Source organism: Schistocerca piceifrons, chromosome 1 (assembly GCF_021461385.2).
Source record: "Schistocerca piceifrons isolate TAMUIC-IGC-003096 chromosome 1, iqSchPice1.1, whole genome shotgun sequence".
Classification (NCBI taxonomy): Eukaryota; Metazoa; Arthropoda; class Insecta; order Orthoptera; family Acrididae; genus Schistocerca; species Schistocerca piceifrons.
The window spans coordinates 1,110,698,974-1,110,716,790 of NC_060138.1; the positions used below are offsets into that span (position 1 = coordinate 1,110,698,974).

Here is a 17,817-nt window from a genome sequence, read left to right on the forward strand (position 1 = left end):
CATATTTTCAATAACTGCAAACCCTCAGGGGGGGTACACAAACATACACTTCATGTACCATGCGTGTGGCATACGCAAGGTGCCCCAGCTAATGTGACATTTGCTCAACAGAAACACACCAGTGTTGCATTCCACATACACAGCTTAATTACACATCTATCAATAATTGAAAACAACTATCAATTTTTTTTTAACATGAGTATCACATTCTGAATTCTATGTTACATTATATGAATGAGAGCAGATATTTTTTCTCGTTATTTTAAGACATACCTAAGTAATTATGTGAGCACACAAGCTTATTTTAAAATTTTGCTAGATTATTGAATACTACACTTAATTTTCTGTTCTAAACTTTTGTAGTTTAATTTTCAAACAAGTAGAGGATAACACTGATTGTGAGGTGATGGATTTTACAGAATATGCTTTTTGAATGCACCTTACTATACCACGATGATGAGAATTTGAGGAAATTAATAGTGAGAAAAATACAATCTATCTGTGTCAAACAAGAGCAAAGTGGATATGAAGATTGAAAATTTTGAAGGATAAGCAAAATACAGTTGCCACATTAACAATATTTCACATGAAAGCTGAAGATTTCTGTCAAGAGATGCTGTGCTCTAGAATCAAGATGAAACAATTGTGATCCTGCTATGTTTAATGTCATGACCAAACACTTAATGATTTTGATATACTCAGAGTAAGAATTTTTAAAGGTACATTTGTGTCACACACAATTTAAGATAAAACAGAAAAGTTAGAGAGACAACACATACAGAATGCATTTATGAGGGAGCTATGTACATATCTGTTTCTAGACTTGGGAGCTATGTACGTATTTCTTTCTAGACTAATGATATCAATATAATGGAAGGAAACATTCCACGTGGGAAAAATTATATATAAAAACAAAGATGAGGTGACTTACCGAACAAAAGTGCTGGCAGGTCGATAGACACACAAACAAACACAAACACACACACAAAATTCAAGCTTTCGCAACAAACTGTTGCCTCATCAGGAAAGAGGGAAGGAGAGGGGAAGACGAAAGGAAGTGGGTTTTAAGGGAGAGGGTAAGGAGTCATTCCAATCCCGGGAGCGGAAAGACTTACCTTAGGGGGAAAAAAGGACAGGTATACACTCGCACACACGCACATATCCATCCACACATACAGACACAAGCAGACATCTTTCCGCTCCCGGGATTGGAATGACTCCTTACCCTCTCCCTTAAAACCCACTTCCTTTCGTCTTCCCCTCTCCTTCCCTCTTTCCTGATGAGGCAACAGTTTGTTGCGAAAGCTTGAATTTTGTGTGTGTGTTTGTGTTTGTTTGTGTGTCTATCGACCTGCCAGCACTTTTGTTCGGTAAGTCACCTCATCTTTGTTTTTATATATAATTTCTTTCTAGACTTATACACGAAGGTTAGTAGTTGCTTTGTGGACTGAAATATTGAGGTGAAATTGATTTGGAAGAAACTGAATGAAACGCTTAAAAATATTAGCATTTTAGAATGGTTTTATTTGTATATTGTTGTTTAAGCATATATGACTTTTACACAAATTTTTCCATTAGATACATAAGATTATGACACTTGATGATGAGAGGTGGTTTAAATGTAGCCACATGCAAAGAGAAAACAGTAATACAGAGTTCACGAAGATTTATTTATGGAAGAGAAAGGAAATAAGTTATGAAATATTAGAATATACTGACATAATTTTGTTTCACCAACATGAAACTGCCAGCATTTGCTTCAAAGTTTTTCTACAAGAATAATAATGAAAAATTTACCTAAAGATGGACTTAAATTTGCCTATGTGGTGTCAGTTTTTATACAGCTGTCCAGTTTGTCATTGCGCTAACTCTGTCAGATGTTGTCAGGTTTTATCTTAGTGTTGTCAAAGAGGAAGGGTCTTGATTGTTGTGTGTTACATTAAAAGAGGGTCTGGCACGTGACTTACAGTGAAAGTTGTTGTATTGATAAAATGTGTATTGAGAATTTACTGAGACTGTACAAGGTGAAATACTACTGACACTTACTTGAATTTGTAAACAAATATTTTGTCACCATTTTGTCCAAGACAAATATTACACTATATCCCAATGAATATGACTGAGACTCAGGAGATGAGCAATATATGATAAAGAAAATATTCTTACGAATATTGTAAAATAATTTCTTGAAACATTAATCCAATTCTGTAGGTTCTCATATTTTTACAACATATGATCTTTTCTTATGTATATATCTTTTCTTATGTACTTCTTCTTCTTCTTCTTCTTCTCCCTTCGTGGACTGCATTTTCCTCTTCTTCCCCCAGGACCTCTTCATTCTCTCTCTTCTTCTCTCCCGCTCCTCTTCCGAGATCTTCAGTTTCCATTTCTCCTGTCGGCTCCACTGGTGACACTCTAAACTTTTCCTGTATTCTTCTCTGTAGTTGACCTACGGCATATTGGTCGGTGTATATTTGTTCCTCCAATTTTCCTTTCCTTCGACCTTGATCCCCAATTCCAACCAGTCCTTCCGAAGTTCAACAACCCACTTGGTTCCTGTCTTTCCCCTTGTCCTCCCTGTTGTTTCCCACACTCTCTTCGTCATTCTGTCCATACTCATCCTAACTACATGTCCAGCAAACCTTGCACTTTTGAGTCTGATTTCCCCGGATATTGTTCTCATGTTCCGGTACAATTCTTCCCTAGGTCTTCGCATCCACCTCTTTTGGGACCTAGTATTTTTCTCAGTATTTTTCTCTCTTCTTTCTCTAGTTGTTCTGCCCCATTTCTTCCCAGTGTCATCGTCTCAGCAGCATATAATACTGCATTCCTCACCGTTGCCTTGTAGTGGCGTAACTTTGCCTCTGTGGATATATTCTTTTTACTATATATGTCTCTCATCATGCAGAAGGCTGACCTCATCTTCTTTATCCTCTCTGTTATTCCCTCCTTGCTCCTGTTCCTTCCTGTTATAAATTCTCCCAGATATTTAAATTTGTCCACCATTTGCACAGTGCCTTCCGGTGTTTACCAGTCTGCAGTGGTATTTAATGTCTTTGTCTTGTTATAGGCGATCCTCAGTCCCACCTTTCTGGCTACCTTACTTCTTATGTACTTGAATTTATGTATCAATATTTTGTGAGCTGATGCAGATTGGAACTTTCAGGTCACTTGTAAAGCGATGCCTGGAACGTGATTGAAGGACTCTTTTTTGGAACAAAGAGACAATGAAATGCAAGAACCATAAAATGGGTGACGTGAAAGAACACCTGGAAACCAATTCTATGAAGGCTGTAGACAAGAATTAAAAATATGTCACTGTATTCACTGTCTTTAAAGAATTATATTAGTTGTAAGGTTTATTCTTTTTGTAGCACTTATGATTACTCTCCATTTGAGAGCATATCTTTTTCTTTCTAAAGAAGAGCTTTGGCTCTTGCAGATACCCACACCTCTTCTGGGGTTATTGTTTTCATTTCTTTTTCAATGCCCTAATGAAATACTCTCCGAAGAGGTAATTCATTCAAAGTTTTGTAATTCCAATGGTATCTATAAGTGATTTCATGTAGTACATTAAATTTCATAAAATTTATTATTTCATTTGTTTACTTGTATGTCATGTTCATCCAATATATGCTAGCATTATTTTGCATTCACTAATTAAGCCATAATTAACAAAACTAGGTTGGCATTGTTGTTTTTCACTATTTTGTACAATGTAATGTATATCTTATGTAAAAATCTTTTATATTGTAAATGTTAGTTTGGGCATAAAATGCGAAAAGTTTTGTGTATAGTTATTCATGATAACTTTGAACTTTTAATTGTTAATTTTATAAATTTGCACTATAGTTTTGTTAACTCCTTTGTTAAGAACATATAAACAGGGGAGCAGAAGGCTTAGAAAAGGCAGTTGGAGACAGTTCACAGACGTGACCACTGTGTCGCACATCAACGTAATAATCTAATTGTTATACTACGGTTTTGTGACTAAGTAGCCTGTTACGTGGATTGGGCTCCCACCAAGAAGAAGTAGTACTGCTTGTCATTAATAAACCACTATAAAACGACTTGGTACCTGGATTATTTCATGGAATTCACATAACTAGATCCAGTTAGTAGAGGAAATGTGTTGGGACAATGACTTCAGCAGCAGCAGGAAACAGATTACTCTGAGTTACACCGAGCCAAGACATGTATAAACAATGAACTAAGCTTTATACACTCCTGGAAATTGAAATAAGAACACCATGAATTCATTGTCCCAGGAAGGGGAAACTTTATTGACACATTCCTGGGGTCAGATACATCACATGATCACACTGACAGAACCACAGGCACATAGATACAGGCAACAGAGCATGCACAATGTCGGCACTAGTACAGTGTATATCCACCTTTCGCAGCAATGCAGGCTGCTATTCTCCCATGGAGACGATCGTAAAGATGCTGGATGTAGTCCTGTGGAACGGCTTGCCATGCCATTTCCACCTGGCGCCTCAGTTGGACCAGCGTTTGTGCTGGACGTGCAGACCGCGTGAGACGACGCTTCATCCAGTCCCAAACATGCTCAATGGGGGACAGATCCGGAGATCTTGCTGGCCAGGGTAGTTGACTTACACCTTCTAGAGCACGTTGGGTGGCACGGGATACATGCGGACGTGCATTGTCCTGTTGGAACAGCAAGTTCCCTTGCCGGTCTAGGAATGGTAGAACGATGGGTTCAATGACGGTTTGGATGTACCGTGCACTATTCAGTGTCCCCTCGACGATCACCAGTGGTGTACGGCCAGTGTAGGAGATCGCTCCCCACACCATGATGCCGGGTGTTGGCCCTGTGTGCCTCGGTCGTATGCAGTCCTGATTGTAGCGCTCACCTGCACGGCGCCAAACACGCATACGACCATCATTGGCACCAAGGCAGAAGCGACTCTCATCGTTGAAGACGACACGTCTCCATTCGTCCCTCCATTCACGCCTGTCGCGACACCACTGGAGGCGGGCTGCACGATGTTGGGGCGTGAGCGGAAGACGGCCTAACAGTGTGCGGGACCGTAGCCCAGCTTCATGGAGACGGTTGCGAATGGTCCTCGCCGATACCCCAGGAGCAACAGTGTCCCTAATTTGCTGGGAAGTGGCGGTGCGGTCCCCTACGGCACTGCGTAGGATCCTACGGTCTTGGCGTGCATCCGTGCGTCGCTGCGGTCCGGTCCCAGGTCGACGGGCACGTGCACCTTCCGCCGACCACTGGCGACAACATCGATGTACTGTGGAGACCTCACACCCCACGTGTTGAGCAATTCGGTGGTACGTCCACCCGGCCTCCCGCATGCCCACTATACGCCCTCGCTCAAAGTCCATCAACTGCACATACGGTTCACGTCCACGCTGTCGCGGCATGTTACCAGTGTTAAAGACTGCGATGGAGCTCCGTATGCCACGGCAAACTGGCTGACACTGACGGCGGCGGTGCACAAATGCTGCGCAGCTAGCGCCATTCGACGGCCAACACCGCGGTTCCTGGTGTGTCCGCTGTGCCGTGCGTGTGATCATTGCTTGTACAGCCCTCTCGCAGTGTCCGGAGCAAGTATGGTGGGTCTGACACACCGGTGTCAATGTGTTCTTTTTTTCATTTCCAGGAGTGTATGTCTGTAATGTTTGGAAATGGTTCTAGCAGTAAACATATGTATTTGTCTCAAAGTTATCTTTGAGTGGCGGAGGCCACAGTGATCCACATTCTTGATGTCACTGGAACACAAAAACAACAACAAACTTTTCCAATTCTCTGTTTAATCAAATAATCTTTCAATGTTGTATATTTGCCACAATTCCAGTCTCTCCCCACCATGCCTAACCAAAATTTCATTACAGGACCTTTCGCAAAATTTTCCCCAAATTTTTCAGAGCCTGGAGCATTAGATTGTGGTGGAGAAGCTTGGTTACCACAAATTTTGTGCTCGGTGGGTTCCCTACATCCAAAGAGAAGACCACAAAAAACAGAGAGCAGCTGCAGCACTGACCTTCCTCTAAGATTACAAGAAAAGAAATTTATCAAGCATATCATAACTGAGGATGAGACATGGGTGAAGCATGTCAATTGTGAAACAAAAATGCAGTCAATGGAGTGAGTACAGAGAAATTCTCCCACAAAACCAAGGAAGTGTTTGTAAACACTGTCAGCATGAAAGATCATGCTACTGTGTTTAGAGGCTCTAAGGGAATGATTCTCATTGACTTCTGTGAACATGGCATAACAAATTAACTCAGAGACATATCGTCAAACACTGACAAAGTTAAGGCAGGCAATACAAAACAAGCGTCTGGGAAAAATTAGCACAAAATATTTGTTTTTTCATGGCAACGCATGTCCACACACTTCCAGTAGCAACTAAGAGCTCCTGTGTCATTCTGGATGGGTGGCACCCAGATTTGGCGCCAAGTGACTACCATCCCTTCCTAGCAAAAAAGACATGGTTCACTACACAATGGTTTGATACTGATGCCAAACTGCATGCTGGTATAAACCAGGCTGCAATTGCAGAGGCATCTTTCTACAGAGATGGTATTGAAAAACTTGTGCCAAAGTATGACACGTGCCTCAATTTGAATGGCAATTAAATAGAAAAATAGTTTAAGAATGTATCTTTAAAGTGTATATAATAAAATTTGGTTTTCCCATATTGTTATTTTTTATTTCAAAACATCTGTTGCCTTCTGGATGGCCTTTGTATAAAGTAATTGATCTTGGTTCAGTACAAGTACTGAACACAAATAAAGCTGAACTTTTAAATCTGCATTGTATAAAATTTTAATTTCAAACTGTTTAGCATGAACTAGGATCAACTTTGACTAGCAAAGTTTTGCAGATGAAGTCAAGTTAAATTGCAACCTTCAGTTAAGAATCCAGTGAAACTACATAAGCATGGATTTAGTTTTGGACAAATACAAGTTTAAGTGAGAAATAAATACTAAAGGAGCTTTTGTAAACACTTACACATTGTTGAATTATAAATTTCTTTTTATCCCCGCTACACGAAACATTAAGTTAAGGAGAATGTTGGTGATGTAATGAGTGCAGATAATAACTGCTTACATAAAAATCCTTGGAGATAACTTGTAATTCATTTGAAAAATTTGAAAGGCAATTCATTGTAACAGGGTAAGAAAGTGAAATTAGTATTATTTGCAATGAACAGTAAGTAAAAGGAGTTCTACAGTTGCCAATAATGTTAAACATCTGGCACAAAAACTCTCTACAGATCCAAACAGCGATAACTATACAACTGGTATAAAGTTCTAGATAAGTCAGTAATCATAAGAGGACGATAATTTGACTACCAAATGCTCAAATGTGCTTAAACTGGTCAGTCAGGAAAGTTATCTCTATCGGCCAGTTATTTAACAACATTATGTGTTGGTATTTAAGTGGTTATATGCCAGATCGCTGATCAAAAGATTTGGGACTCAATCCAAATTCAGCCTTTGGGGCTCGATCCAATTCCAGTCTCATGTTTACTGGCTCTGAGCACTATGGGACTTAACATCGGAGGTCATCAGTCCCCTAGAACCGCTCGGCCACACTGGCCGGCAGTCTCATGTTTACTCTAGAAGTTTGTATTTTTCTATTTGAGAGTCCCGGTATTGACTATGAAACCTGGGAGACATTTCACAAAGAGCAAATGTGATTCAAGCACGATACATTTTAACTGAGTATGAACTATAATACACCACATAGAGCACCCCTTAATTAGTACTACTATTGCACACCACATCTTACTAACCACACTCCTCTCTCTTTCATTAGCATAAAAAAAAATACCAACCTTGAGATTTTTCAGAGCCTCTGTCTTCAGTGTTACAATTATATCTACAGACAAATCAGATTCATCCACAGACACAAATTCCACTTCCTTGTCATTGTTTATTGTGAGAAAAGGGCAGCTGCAGACAGAGCCGTCGGCCACACTCACAATGCCCAGGCAAGGAACTATCTCTCTGACATCCAGAACCTGTGGAAAAATGTACATGCACTCTACACACACCTGGATGTGTAAAACATAAACATACCTATTGTTGAAATTTTGAAAGGAGAAAACCGATTAGTATGAAGCAGAGGCATGGATACATCATTTAGGTACTTTTTGTTTTACTTCCTATGCCACAGTCCTAATTCCATTTCAAACTGTAGCTTACCCTGTAACTGGCTAGATGAACCAATTCTAAAGTATGCAAGTCATGGCCACATGACCCTTCTGGCTGGATGTAAAGAAGACTGGGGAGACTATTCAAGGAATGTACACCATACTATCCAAGAATATGGTTTAAGGAGAAACAAAGCTAAAATGAATGTGACAAAGAGTATTAAAAAGGAGAGTAATGACTTGCTTGGTGGCTTGGTTTTCTCTTAGCTAAGCAGTAAGGTTATATATGATGGACAAACTGAAGGAGATATAAGAAACTGACTAGTAAACGCAAAGCAAGCCTTCTTCAACAAAACAGTTCTACTGATATAAGATACTGTTATGGAAATGAAGTAGTTCCTAAAAGTATACCTCTGGAGCACAGCACTGTATAGAAGGGAAATGAGGACGATTAGAAGAAACTTGAAAGGATGTGTAATTGAAAAATGTTAATACAATGGACAGATAAAATAGACAATGAATCAGTGCTAGAATGTATCAGGAGGGAAGTCCTAATGAGAAGAAGAAACAGGTTAGTGGGACATCTGCTAGGGCATCCAGAAATGGTTAACACTTCCGCCTCATGCAGACAGTTAACAGTCATTATAACCAGATGCCAAATAATCAGAAACACAATCAAAACTATTCTTATTATTTTATATTTTACTGGTCACAATCTTGGTCAAATATTGAGGTCTATATCCGTGGATTTCATTGAAAAAAAGAAAGAAAGAAAAAAAGAAAAAAAAATGATGAAGAAGAAGGGAAAAAGTAGTACCATCACTGTGAAACAGAAGGAAATCAATAAGATAAAAACTACATGTAGTGTGTTCAAAAGTGTACATCTTTACATATCTCTGAAACCAAAATCTGCAAGCGGAACACTGAGTGTGAAAAAAGACAACAGGTTCGAGGGTCCTGTCAAGGCACTGCACAGTCCCCAAATTACCCTCCATAGAAATGAGAGAATCATGTGACATTCGTACATCATACTGGTTCAGAATGTAACTGCCCCACCTATTTGCTGCACCCCTAGGAATGCATGTCTGAGAGATGCACTGGCCCCTGGCCACCTCCACAATCCTGTTGATGAGGAGCCCCTTACACTACTGACCCAGGCTCTGCTCCACTGCCCACCTATTTCGCACACCACAGTACTTGGAAGGGGGTGGTTTGTACCATAGTTCAAATGGATACCTAGAACCCAAATTAAATGTACGAACAGTGGTTTGAAACAACCCTCCCATTCTAAATACTACTCAAGGAAGGGATGCACTAGTCTCCTCTATGCGGTCTCCTTTACAGTTGAACCACACTTCCCTATAGTTTCCCAAAAAACCGAAGTCAACATTTGCCTTCCCAGCTACTATCATTACGTGCTTGTTCTATTTGATACAGCTTAGGAATGTTACACCCAGACATTTAATCAACATGACTGTCAAGCAGCACACTACTAACACTGTATTCAAACATTACAGGGTTGTTTTTCCTACTCAAGTGCATTAACTTACAGTTTTCTACATTTAGAGCAAGCTGCCAATCACCACACCACCTAGAAATTGTGTCTAAGTCATCTTCTATCCTCATACATTCAGTCAACAATGACATTATCCCGTGCACCACAGTCATCAGCAAACATCCATAGACTGCTGCTCACCCTATCTGTCACACAACTTATGCATGTAGAGAATAAGAGTGGCCTGGCCCAATCACGCTTCCCTGGGGCACTCCTGACAATACCTTCATCTCTGACGAACACTCACCATCAAGGACAATTTATTGGGTTCTATTATTTAACTAGTCCTTTAGAAATTCACATATTGGGAACCTATTCCATATGCTAGGATCTTTGTTAATAGTCTGTTTTGGGGCACGATGTCAAACACTATCTGAAAATCTAGGAATATGGACTCTGCCTGATGTCCTTCATCCATGGTTTGCAAGATATCATACCAGAAAAGGGCAACTGAGTTTCGTACAAGGATGCTTTTTAAACCTGTGCTGAATTGTGGACAGGAGTTTTTCCATCTCAAGGAAATTTATCAAATATCAGAAACTCCAGGTTGGAACATCAACAATATAAGGATGTTTAATCCTGCTACTAGTGCATATGAGTATGCCAAGTGTGGTGTTGCCACACATGTACGTTTGAATCAGCCAGCAACTGTATCAGAGCGGGCTGCAGCCAGCAACTGTATCAGTGCTGGTCGGCCTCTGGAGGCCAATTGTGGTAGGTGTGCGCGAGGCGCAGTATATGCCGCACCACCTGCCAGCGACTCGTACATATACATATGTGGAGCAGTGTTGACTGAGCTCCTCTATGTTCATCTAGTTGTACCGTTCACACTATTTGTTGTGAGTCTCACTATGTGTGGATTCACGAGAGGCTATTTCTGTTATAATTCAGAAGTTTATGAATAAAGCCATATTTGTGTTATGTGGATTGGTTTCTTTTATTACTTGGTTACTACACAACTGGCGACGAGGGTGGGATGGTATCTGCATGTGCAGTCTTTAAATGCAGTTTTGTCGGATATGCTATTGGCCCTACCTGAACGGCTTACTTTGGCAGTGACCACTTTCGTCAGCTTCCATGAACAGACAGGGTACTATTTCACCAGACCATACACCCCCTTTTCCTCCATATGTTGATTTGGCTGAGGATTGGTAAGCTAATGGAAAAAGACTAAGACAGCGTTCTTTGGCTTTCGATGTGACAGTCTTGAATTTGTGCACAGCCTTCTTGCTCTTGTGAATTCCACCTAAAATGTGTTAATTGTTGTGTCAGCTTGCCCCTTTACAAGAACCAGCAGCTCTTACTTTTGATCACACATGCAGTTTATTGTCCACTTACCACTGCAAATGAACGCATGTCGTAGCAACACGAGTTGAATTCTACAGATGCCACAAGAAACCAAATCAGACATCCAGGAGCTGGGCAGCTGAACTTCATGGCCTTAGCCTTAAGTGTGAATCTGTTACTGACGCCCATAATGACTCTTATGTCAACCACATTGGGCACAACACAATTATCTGTTTAGCTCCGGACAATGAAGTGTGTCAGAAGGCTTTACCCTGTGAAAACCCTCCAATGGGAGTAGTTTTGTAAATAGCACAATCTTTTGAAGTTTCTCAAGCAGTGAGTTACCAAATTGGACCGAGGGGCAATGTGGCATTAGTGCCATAGGATGTACCCACTAGGACAACAGATAGCTTGCACAAGGAAGCGCTGTATAGGCCAAGGCCTGCACAAGGAGCTGTGACTGCCTAGAATGCTGGGCACTCTTCTTGTCTCACTATGATTATGACATCCATTTTTGACCTACATCTAAACAGGGCAATGCAGATGCCTTGCCCACCTTCCTGTGGGTCCTGATTCCAACTTTGATCAAGAAGAATTGTTTTGCTTCCATCTTCATGTTGAAATGCAAGATACAGTGGCGGGTTTCCCAATTACAAGCTCACGCACAACAGCTGCCATTGGCGCCGACCCAGTTCTCAGTCAGGTAACGCAGTCTATTCATCAGAGCTGGGCAGATAAACCACCGGGTTGGGCTTTGGACCCCCTGCACACTATTCATCAGAGCTGGGTAGATAAACCACTGGGTTGGGCTTTGGACCCCTTGCACAATTATTTTTCCTTATGGTATCACCTCTCCGTTCCTGATTGTGTTTTGCAGTTGTTCATGGAAGACCTCTCTCCGAGAGTAGTCATTATGGCGCAAGGTTCTACACACTCTCCACCAGGGACACTGGGGAGCTTCACACTCTAAACTGTTAGCTAGGTGACATGTTTTGTGGCCAGGGATTGATGGTGAAATTGTCTGTTTTGTCGTGGCCTGTGAGCAGTGTGCCCAATAACAGGCAGCTCCCAGGGCCTCCCTGTCCCTCTCGTCCCCTTCCCGCCAGCCATGGGAATGTATTCATGCAGACTTTGGAGGCTCCTTCTTCAATTCCTATTGGCTCCTGGTTGCGAATGCATTTTCTGCGTTTACTTACATTCACATGTGTGCATCGACAATGGCTGAGGTCACAATTTGTATGCTTTTGAGAGTTTTTTAAATTGTGGGGTTGCCTTGTACTTAGTTTTTCCGATACTGGCCCCCAATTCGTTTCTCACACCTTTCAACTGTTTCGTTCCCATCACGGCATTTGTCATATTATGGCTCTACCATTCAACCCTCAATAAAATGGCAAGGCAGAATGACTAGTGCATATGTTCAAATCCCAAATGCAAAAGTTTGTTGTGGATTCTTCACTGGACGATGCCCTTCTCCATTTTCTGAGCACCTATCGCTTCTTGGCTATGATGGAGCAGAGCCCAGCCAAGTTCCTTCACAGTCGGCAGGTATGAATACTCCTCCAACTTCTGTGGCCTGTGCTGCACCTGCAGCAGGCAAGTTAGGTCGGCCGCTTCTTGCTGGGATCGCTGTTGTGGGCATGAGTGTTAGGTCACTGGCCAAGTGGATAACAGCCACTGTTGTTTGCCACTGGGGAAGTCACCTTTGTGCCATCCATACTGCTGATGGACTGGTGGCTCACCACTTTGATCAGTTGTGGCCCCAATTGCCACCGGTAGCTACCAGTTCATGGGTGTGGCCCCCGTCCCCACAGTCCACCCCCTGCCTGTCGTCACCTGCTGTGTAGGCAGGCCCATTCCATTGGTTGCCTCTTCCATGTGTAGTGCTCTGGGGTTCTAGCTTCTCAGCAATGGGCTCTGGTCTGCCTCTGGCTCAGTCCACTGTCACAGCCTGCTGTACAGTCAGGCCACCTGCACCGGACCCCTCGCCATCATTGCCTTAGCGATCATCACCTGTGGATCGAGTCCCATCTCCTCTACACTGAGACCTGCCTGCTGATGGTGATCGCACCCCGCTCTCCAGCGCTGTCATCAGGCAACGTGTGGGCCCATCGTCCTTGTGCATGCCTGCATCCTCCCGCTTTCTGGTCCTATACTCCATTGTCTGCCTGGCACATCATCGCGCTCCCTCCAGTGGCACCGGCTGCTGCTACTCTGGAGCCGATGGATGTGTTTCTTATCAGGCCACTGGTGTCTCCTTCGTCGCCTGGATGTTCACTTCACATGACGGTGACTTGTGCTATATCCTGCTACTAGTGTGTGTGTGTGTGTGCACGCGAGTGTGAGTATGCCTAGTGTGGTATCGATGCATACATATATTTGAATTGGCCAGCAACTGTATTAGCTCGGGTCAGCTACTGGAGGCTGCCTGTGGGAGGCATGTGCACGGCGAGGTGTCTGCCACACCATCTGCCTGCAACTTGTGCATACACAGGGGGGAGAAAAATTGTGTTATGAAATGTTAACCCTGGATAGTTGATGCCAGTAGGAACTAAAATTACTAATGTTGTTTAGGTCAACAACGCACAATTTTTAAACTATGGAAAGTTGGCACCACGCGCTCCGACTGGCTGCAGGATTGCCCTGTTGCCAGATGCTCTTGACAATCCATGACCACAAATGCTTTGCCTGCCGGAGATCGCCATGTATTCAAGGCGGCCCGCATGCTTGGTGGTAGCATGCCAGCATTACACTCTGGGGGCAAATCTGCCAGGGTCCCAACACATCCAATGTAGTTTCATGATAAGACGTACCAGGAAAAAACCTGTCAACAGCTGTTAGTTCACATACAGAAATCTTTTACAAATTATGTCGGCCCTGAAAAGGGCCTTTTTTGTAACTAGGGAATTGTTTACTTAAAGCAGGTGCTCAAACTGGTGACCCTCTGATGCCACACAAGCTTTGTAATTTTCAGTTCAATAAACTTTACCAACAGCCTTACACTTTAAGATATTTTATTTTATTTTGAAAGCAACCCATTTCTGCAATTCATTTTACTATCTTCTGGCCCCATATGCTTTTTTCCAACCAACAAACTTATTGTATTGCACCATAAAATGATTGGAATTCACAATATCCAGTTTTATGGTGCTATAAAATAAGTTCGCTGCTTTGAAAAAAGTGTATGGAGCCTGAAAATGGTAAAATGAATTGCCGAAACTAGTTGCTTTCAAAGCAAAATAACATATATTAAACTGCATGGCTGTTGGTAAAGTTTATTGAATTAAAAAGTACATACCATCCTATGTCCCCTGGCTGTAATGGACCAACAGAGATCAAGCTTGGTAACATCAAACGGTGTTTTGCCAAACTCTTTCAAAGATTCCTGGCGTTGCCCTGATGTGATTGGCAACATGTTGAATGCGAAAAATTAATTCCTCTTCGTTTCTAGGTAGTTCGCGCCCAAGTGGGTGAACTAGAACCCTGAATAATCTCCACAGAAAAAAGTCTGGTGGCATGATGTCTGGTGATTGCAGGGGCCATGTGCTACAAGCACCTCTGCCAATTACCCGGCCATCAAAGAGCTCATTTAAATATTTGCGCACGGCACGATTGTTATAAGCGGGCACCCCATCGTGTTGCAACCACATGCATTGCCGTATGTCCAGGGGAACATCTTCCAGCCAGCTGTGCAGAGTTTCTTGCAAAAAGCAAAGGTAATTTGCCCTGGTAAGTCAAGGAGGTAGTCCGGCCCAATCAGATAGTCATCTACAATGCCTGCCCAAATGTTGAGCAGAAATCGGTCCTGGTGTCCGTGGACATATGTGACGTGATGATTTCTTCTTGCCCAGTAATAAATGGAAGGTGCACTCGTCGGTAAACAACACAACGGCGGGGAAGTCGGGATCTCATGCAGCACATCGCAGAAACCACCGGCAAAACCCTAGCCTGTTTTCATAGTCCGCCACAGGATTTAGGTCTTGGACAGTGTGGAAACTAAATGGATGCTGACCGTCATCCCTCAAAACCTCCCAGACCAAGCAATGAGTGACCCCTATGTCGTGCCCCACCGCTCGGGTACTTGTCGTAGGTGCTTCCTCAAAGCACTTGACAAAAGTCTCTTCAAATGCAGCATCCTGTCATGTTCGAGGTCTTATCCTGATAACGAGCCTGTTCCTCCAAGTCGCCGGTGAATTGCTGTAAATGTTTGCGAGTGTAGGTGATGTGTTGCTGGGTACCGTTCCTCATACAACTGTTGACCTTCATGCACACTACAGTTGGCTAGTCCACAAACAAAAACAATATCTCTCTGTTCTTCAAACGAATACTGTGCCACCATGCTTACTGTATGACATAATCGCAGGTGACGTGTGTGCTCCGAAGCGAAGTGAAGCTAACGTGTGAATGCCTCTGACGTGAGGTGGTAACAGACAAGACCTATTCAACACGTGTGCGTATCACACTGGGGCAGTGACGGTGTGAGGGATGTTTGTCTGTGTGAACTGACAAACATAGTGCTGCCCATCAACTGACGAACAGCAACAGGGGAATCCACGATCCATCGGAGTGCATTGCGGAAAGTTTCCGTAGTTTAAAAATGGTGTGTTGTCAACCTACGTAACATTCGCAATTTTGGTTACTACTGGCATCAGATGCCCAGGGTTAAAAATTCATGACACAATTTTTCTCCACCCTTATATGCACAGAGCTGCACTCACTGACTTCCTGTATGTTCATCCAGTTGTACCATTCACACCAGTTGTTCTGTGTCTCACAATGTGTGGATTCATGAGAGGCTATATCTGTTATTTTTTGGAGCTTTACGAATATAAAGTCTATTTGTGTTATGTGGATTGGTTTAGTGTAATACTTGGTTACTGCAAGGAAAAGAATAAATTGCTGCTCACCTTAAAGATGACACACTGAGTTGCAGACAAGCACACTGAAAAGACTGTTACACACCCAGCTTTTGGCCAAAGCCTTGTTCAGAAAAAGGAAATACACACATTCATTCACATGTGTAAGCACACCTCATGCACACATGACCACCACCTCCAGCAGCTCGGACCAGAATACAACTGCCACATGAACGAAAGCAACAACCTGGAGGGGGCAGGGGAGGAAAAGGGACAGCAGGGCACAGGTGGGGTGAGAGAAGAGCACTGTGCAGGGACTAGATGGAGTGGAAAACGAGTGGAGCAGAGAAGGGTAAAGATGGGCGGGTGCATTGGTAGAGGGAGGCATATAATGAAAGAGAGGGAGGATGTAAATATGGAGGAGGTGCAAGGGCAGAAGGGGTGGAAACTGTTGCATGGAAGGTTATGGGTACAATAGATTACTGAAGGTTGAGGCAGGAATAATTTTGGTAGTGGAAAATGTGATGTAAGGATAACTTCCATCTGTGCAGCTCAGGAAAGCTGATGATGGAGAGGAGGATCAGATGGCTTGAGCGGTTAAGCAGTCACTGGAATCAAGCATCTTATGTTCAGCTGCATGTTGTGCGATACAGTAGCCTACTTTGCTCTTGGCCACAGTTTGACGGTGACCATTCATTCTGGTGGACAGCTGGTTGTTAGTCATACCACTATAAAAAGCTGTGCAATGATAGCAGCAGAGATGGAATAGCTACTTTCACAGGTGGCCCAGCCTCTGATAGGGTAGGATAAGCCTGTGACAGGACTGGAATAAGAAAAGCTGAGTGGGAGGATTGGGCAGGTCTTGCACTTGAGTCTTCCACAAGCATACGATCCCTGAGGCAATGGTTTGGCTTGGAAGTGGCATAGGGATGGACTAGGATGTTGTGCAGGATGTGTAGGTGAGAGCACCACTTTATCAGGGGTGGGAAGGATCTTGGGCAGGATGTTCCATTTCAGGGTATGATGGTATGTAGTCAAAGCCCTGACGAAGGATGTGTTTTCTTCATTCCAGTTAGGGGTGATATTGAGTGACAAGGGGGCACTCTATTGTAGCTGGTTCTTGGAGGTGGTGGGAGAATTGGGGATGTGTGAGGAAATGGCACAGTAGATCTGTTTCCAAACTAGGTCTGAGGGATAGTGCCTGTTTGTGAAAGCCTTGGTGAGACCTTCAACAATCAGGGCAGGTACACCATCCCTGGGTGTCCAGGCTGTATGGGAGGGAGTTTTTGGTGTGGAAGGGGTGACAGCTGTCAAAATGTAGGTAGTGTTGGTAGTTGGCAGGTTTAATATGAGCCGAGCCTGTAGATGGAGGCATCAGAGAGGAGGATGTCGACATCCAGGAAGGTAGCCTACTGGGTTGAGGAGGACCAGGTGAAGCAGGTAGGAGAGGTGTTGAGATTGTGAAGGAATGAGGATAGGATCTCTGTCCAGATCATGAAGATGTTATTAATGAAACTAAGCCAGAGTATGGGTTTGGTGTTTTGGGAGGTTAGGTCTCCTCTATATGGCCCATAAACAGGTTGGCATAGGAGGGTGCCATGCAGATGTCCATGGCTGTGCCACAGATTTGTTTGTATACCTTTCCTTCAAAGGAGAAGTTGCTGTGAGATAGGATAAAGTGAGTAAGTGTATGAGGAATGAGGTAATGCCTTTGGAGTCTGAAGGACATTAGGAAAGGTAGTGTTCTATAGCAGCAAGACAATGGGTATTAGGGCTGTTGGTGTATAGGAAAGTGGTGTCAACAGTAATGAGCAGGGATTTAGGAGGAAAAGGGGTGGGGATAGTGGACAGTCAGCGAAGAAAGTGGTTGGTGTCTTTAACGTGGGAGACTACATAAGGGGAAATAGGTTGGAGGTGTTGGTCATTGAGGGCCGAAACCCTTTCAGTGGGGACACAAGAAGCAGCTACAATGGGGTGGCCA

The 17,817-nt window shown here is 43.1% G+C and overlaps 1 protein-coding gene across 2 annotated transcripts in view; it reads right to left on the reverse strand.

Annotated features, from left to right (window-relative positions):
* Window positions 1-17,817, reverse strand: part of LOC124776906 — a 213,864-nt gene that overhangs the window by 106,732 nt on the left and 89,315 nt on the right. The window contains exon 6 of one of the 2 annotated variants that reach the window (XM_047252112.1): window positions 7,824-8,009. The exons of the other annotated variant lie outside the window; for it this stretch is intronic. Within the exon in view, the coding sequence (XP_047108068.1) occupies window positions 7,824-8,009 (186 nt within the window). The remainder of the gene's footprint in view (window positions 1-7,823; window positions 8,010-17,817) is intronic. 2 annotated transcript variants of the gene reach the window in all.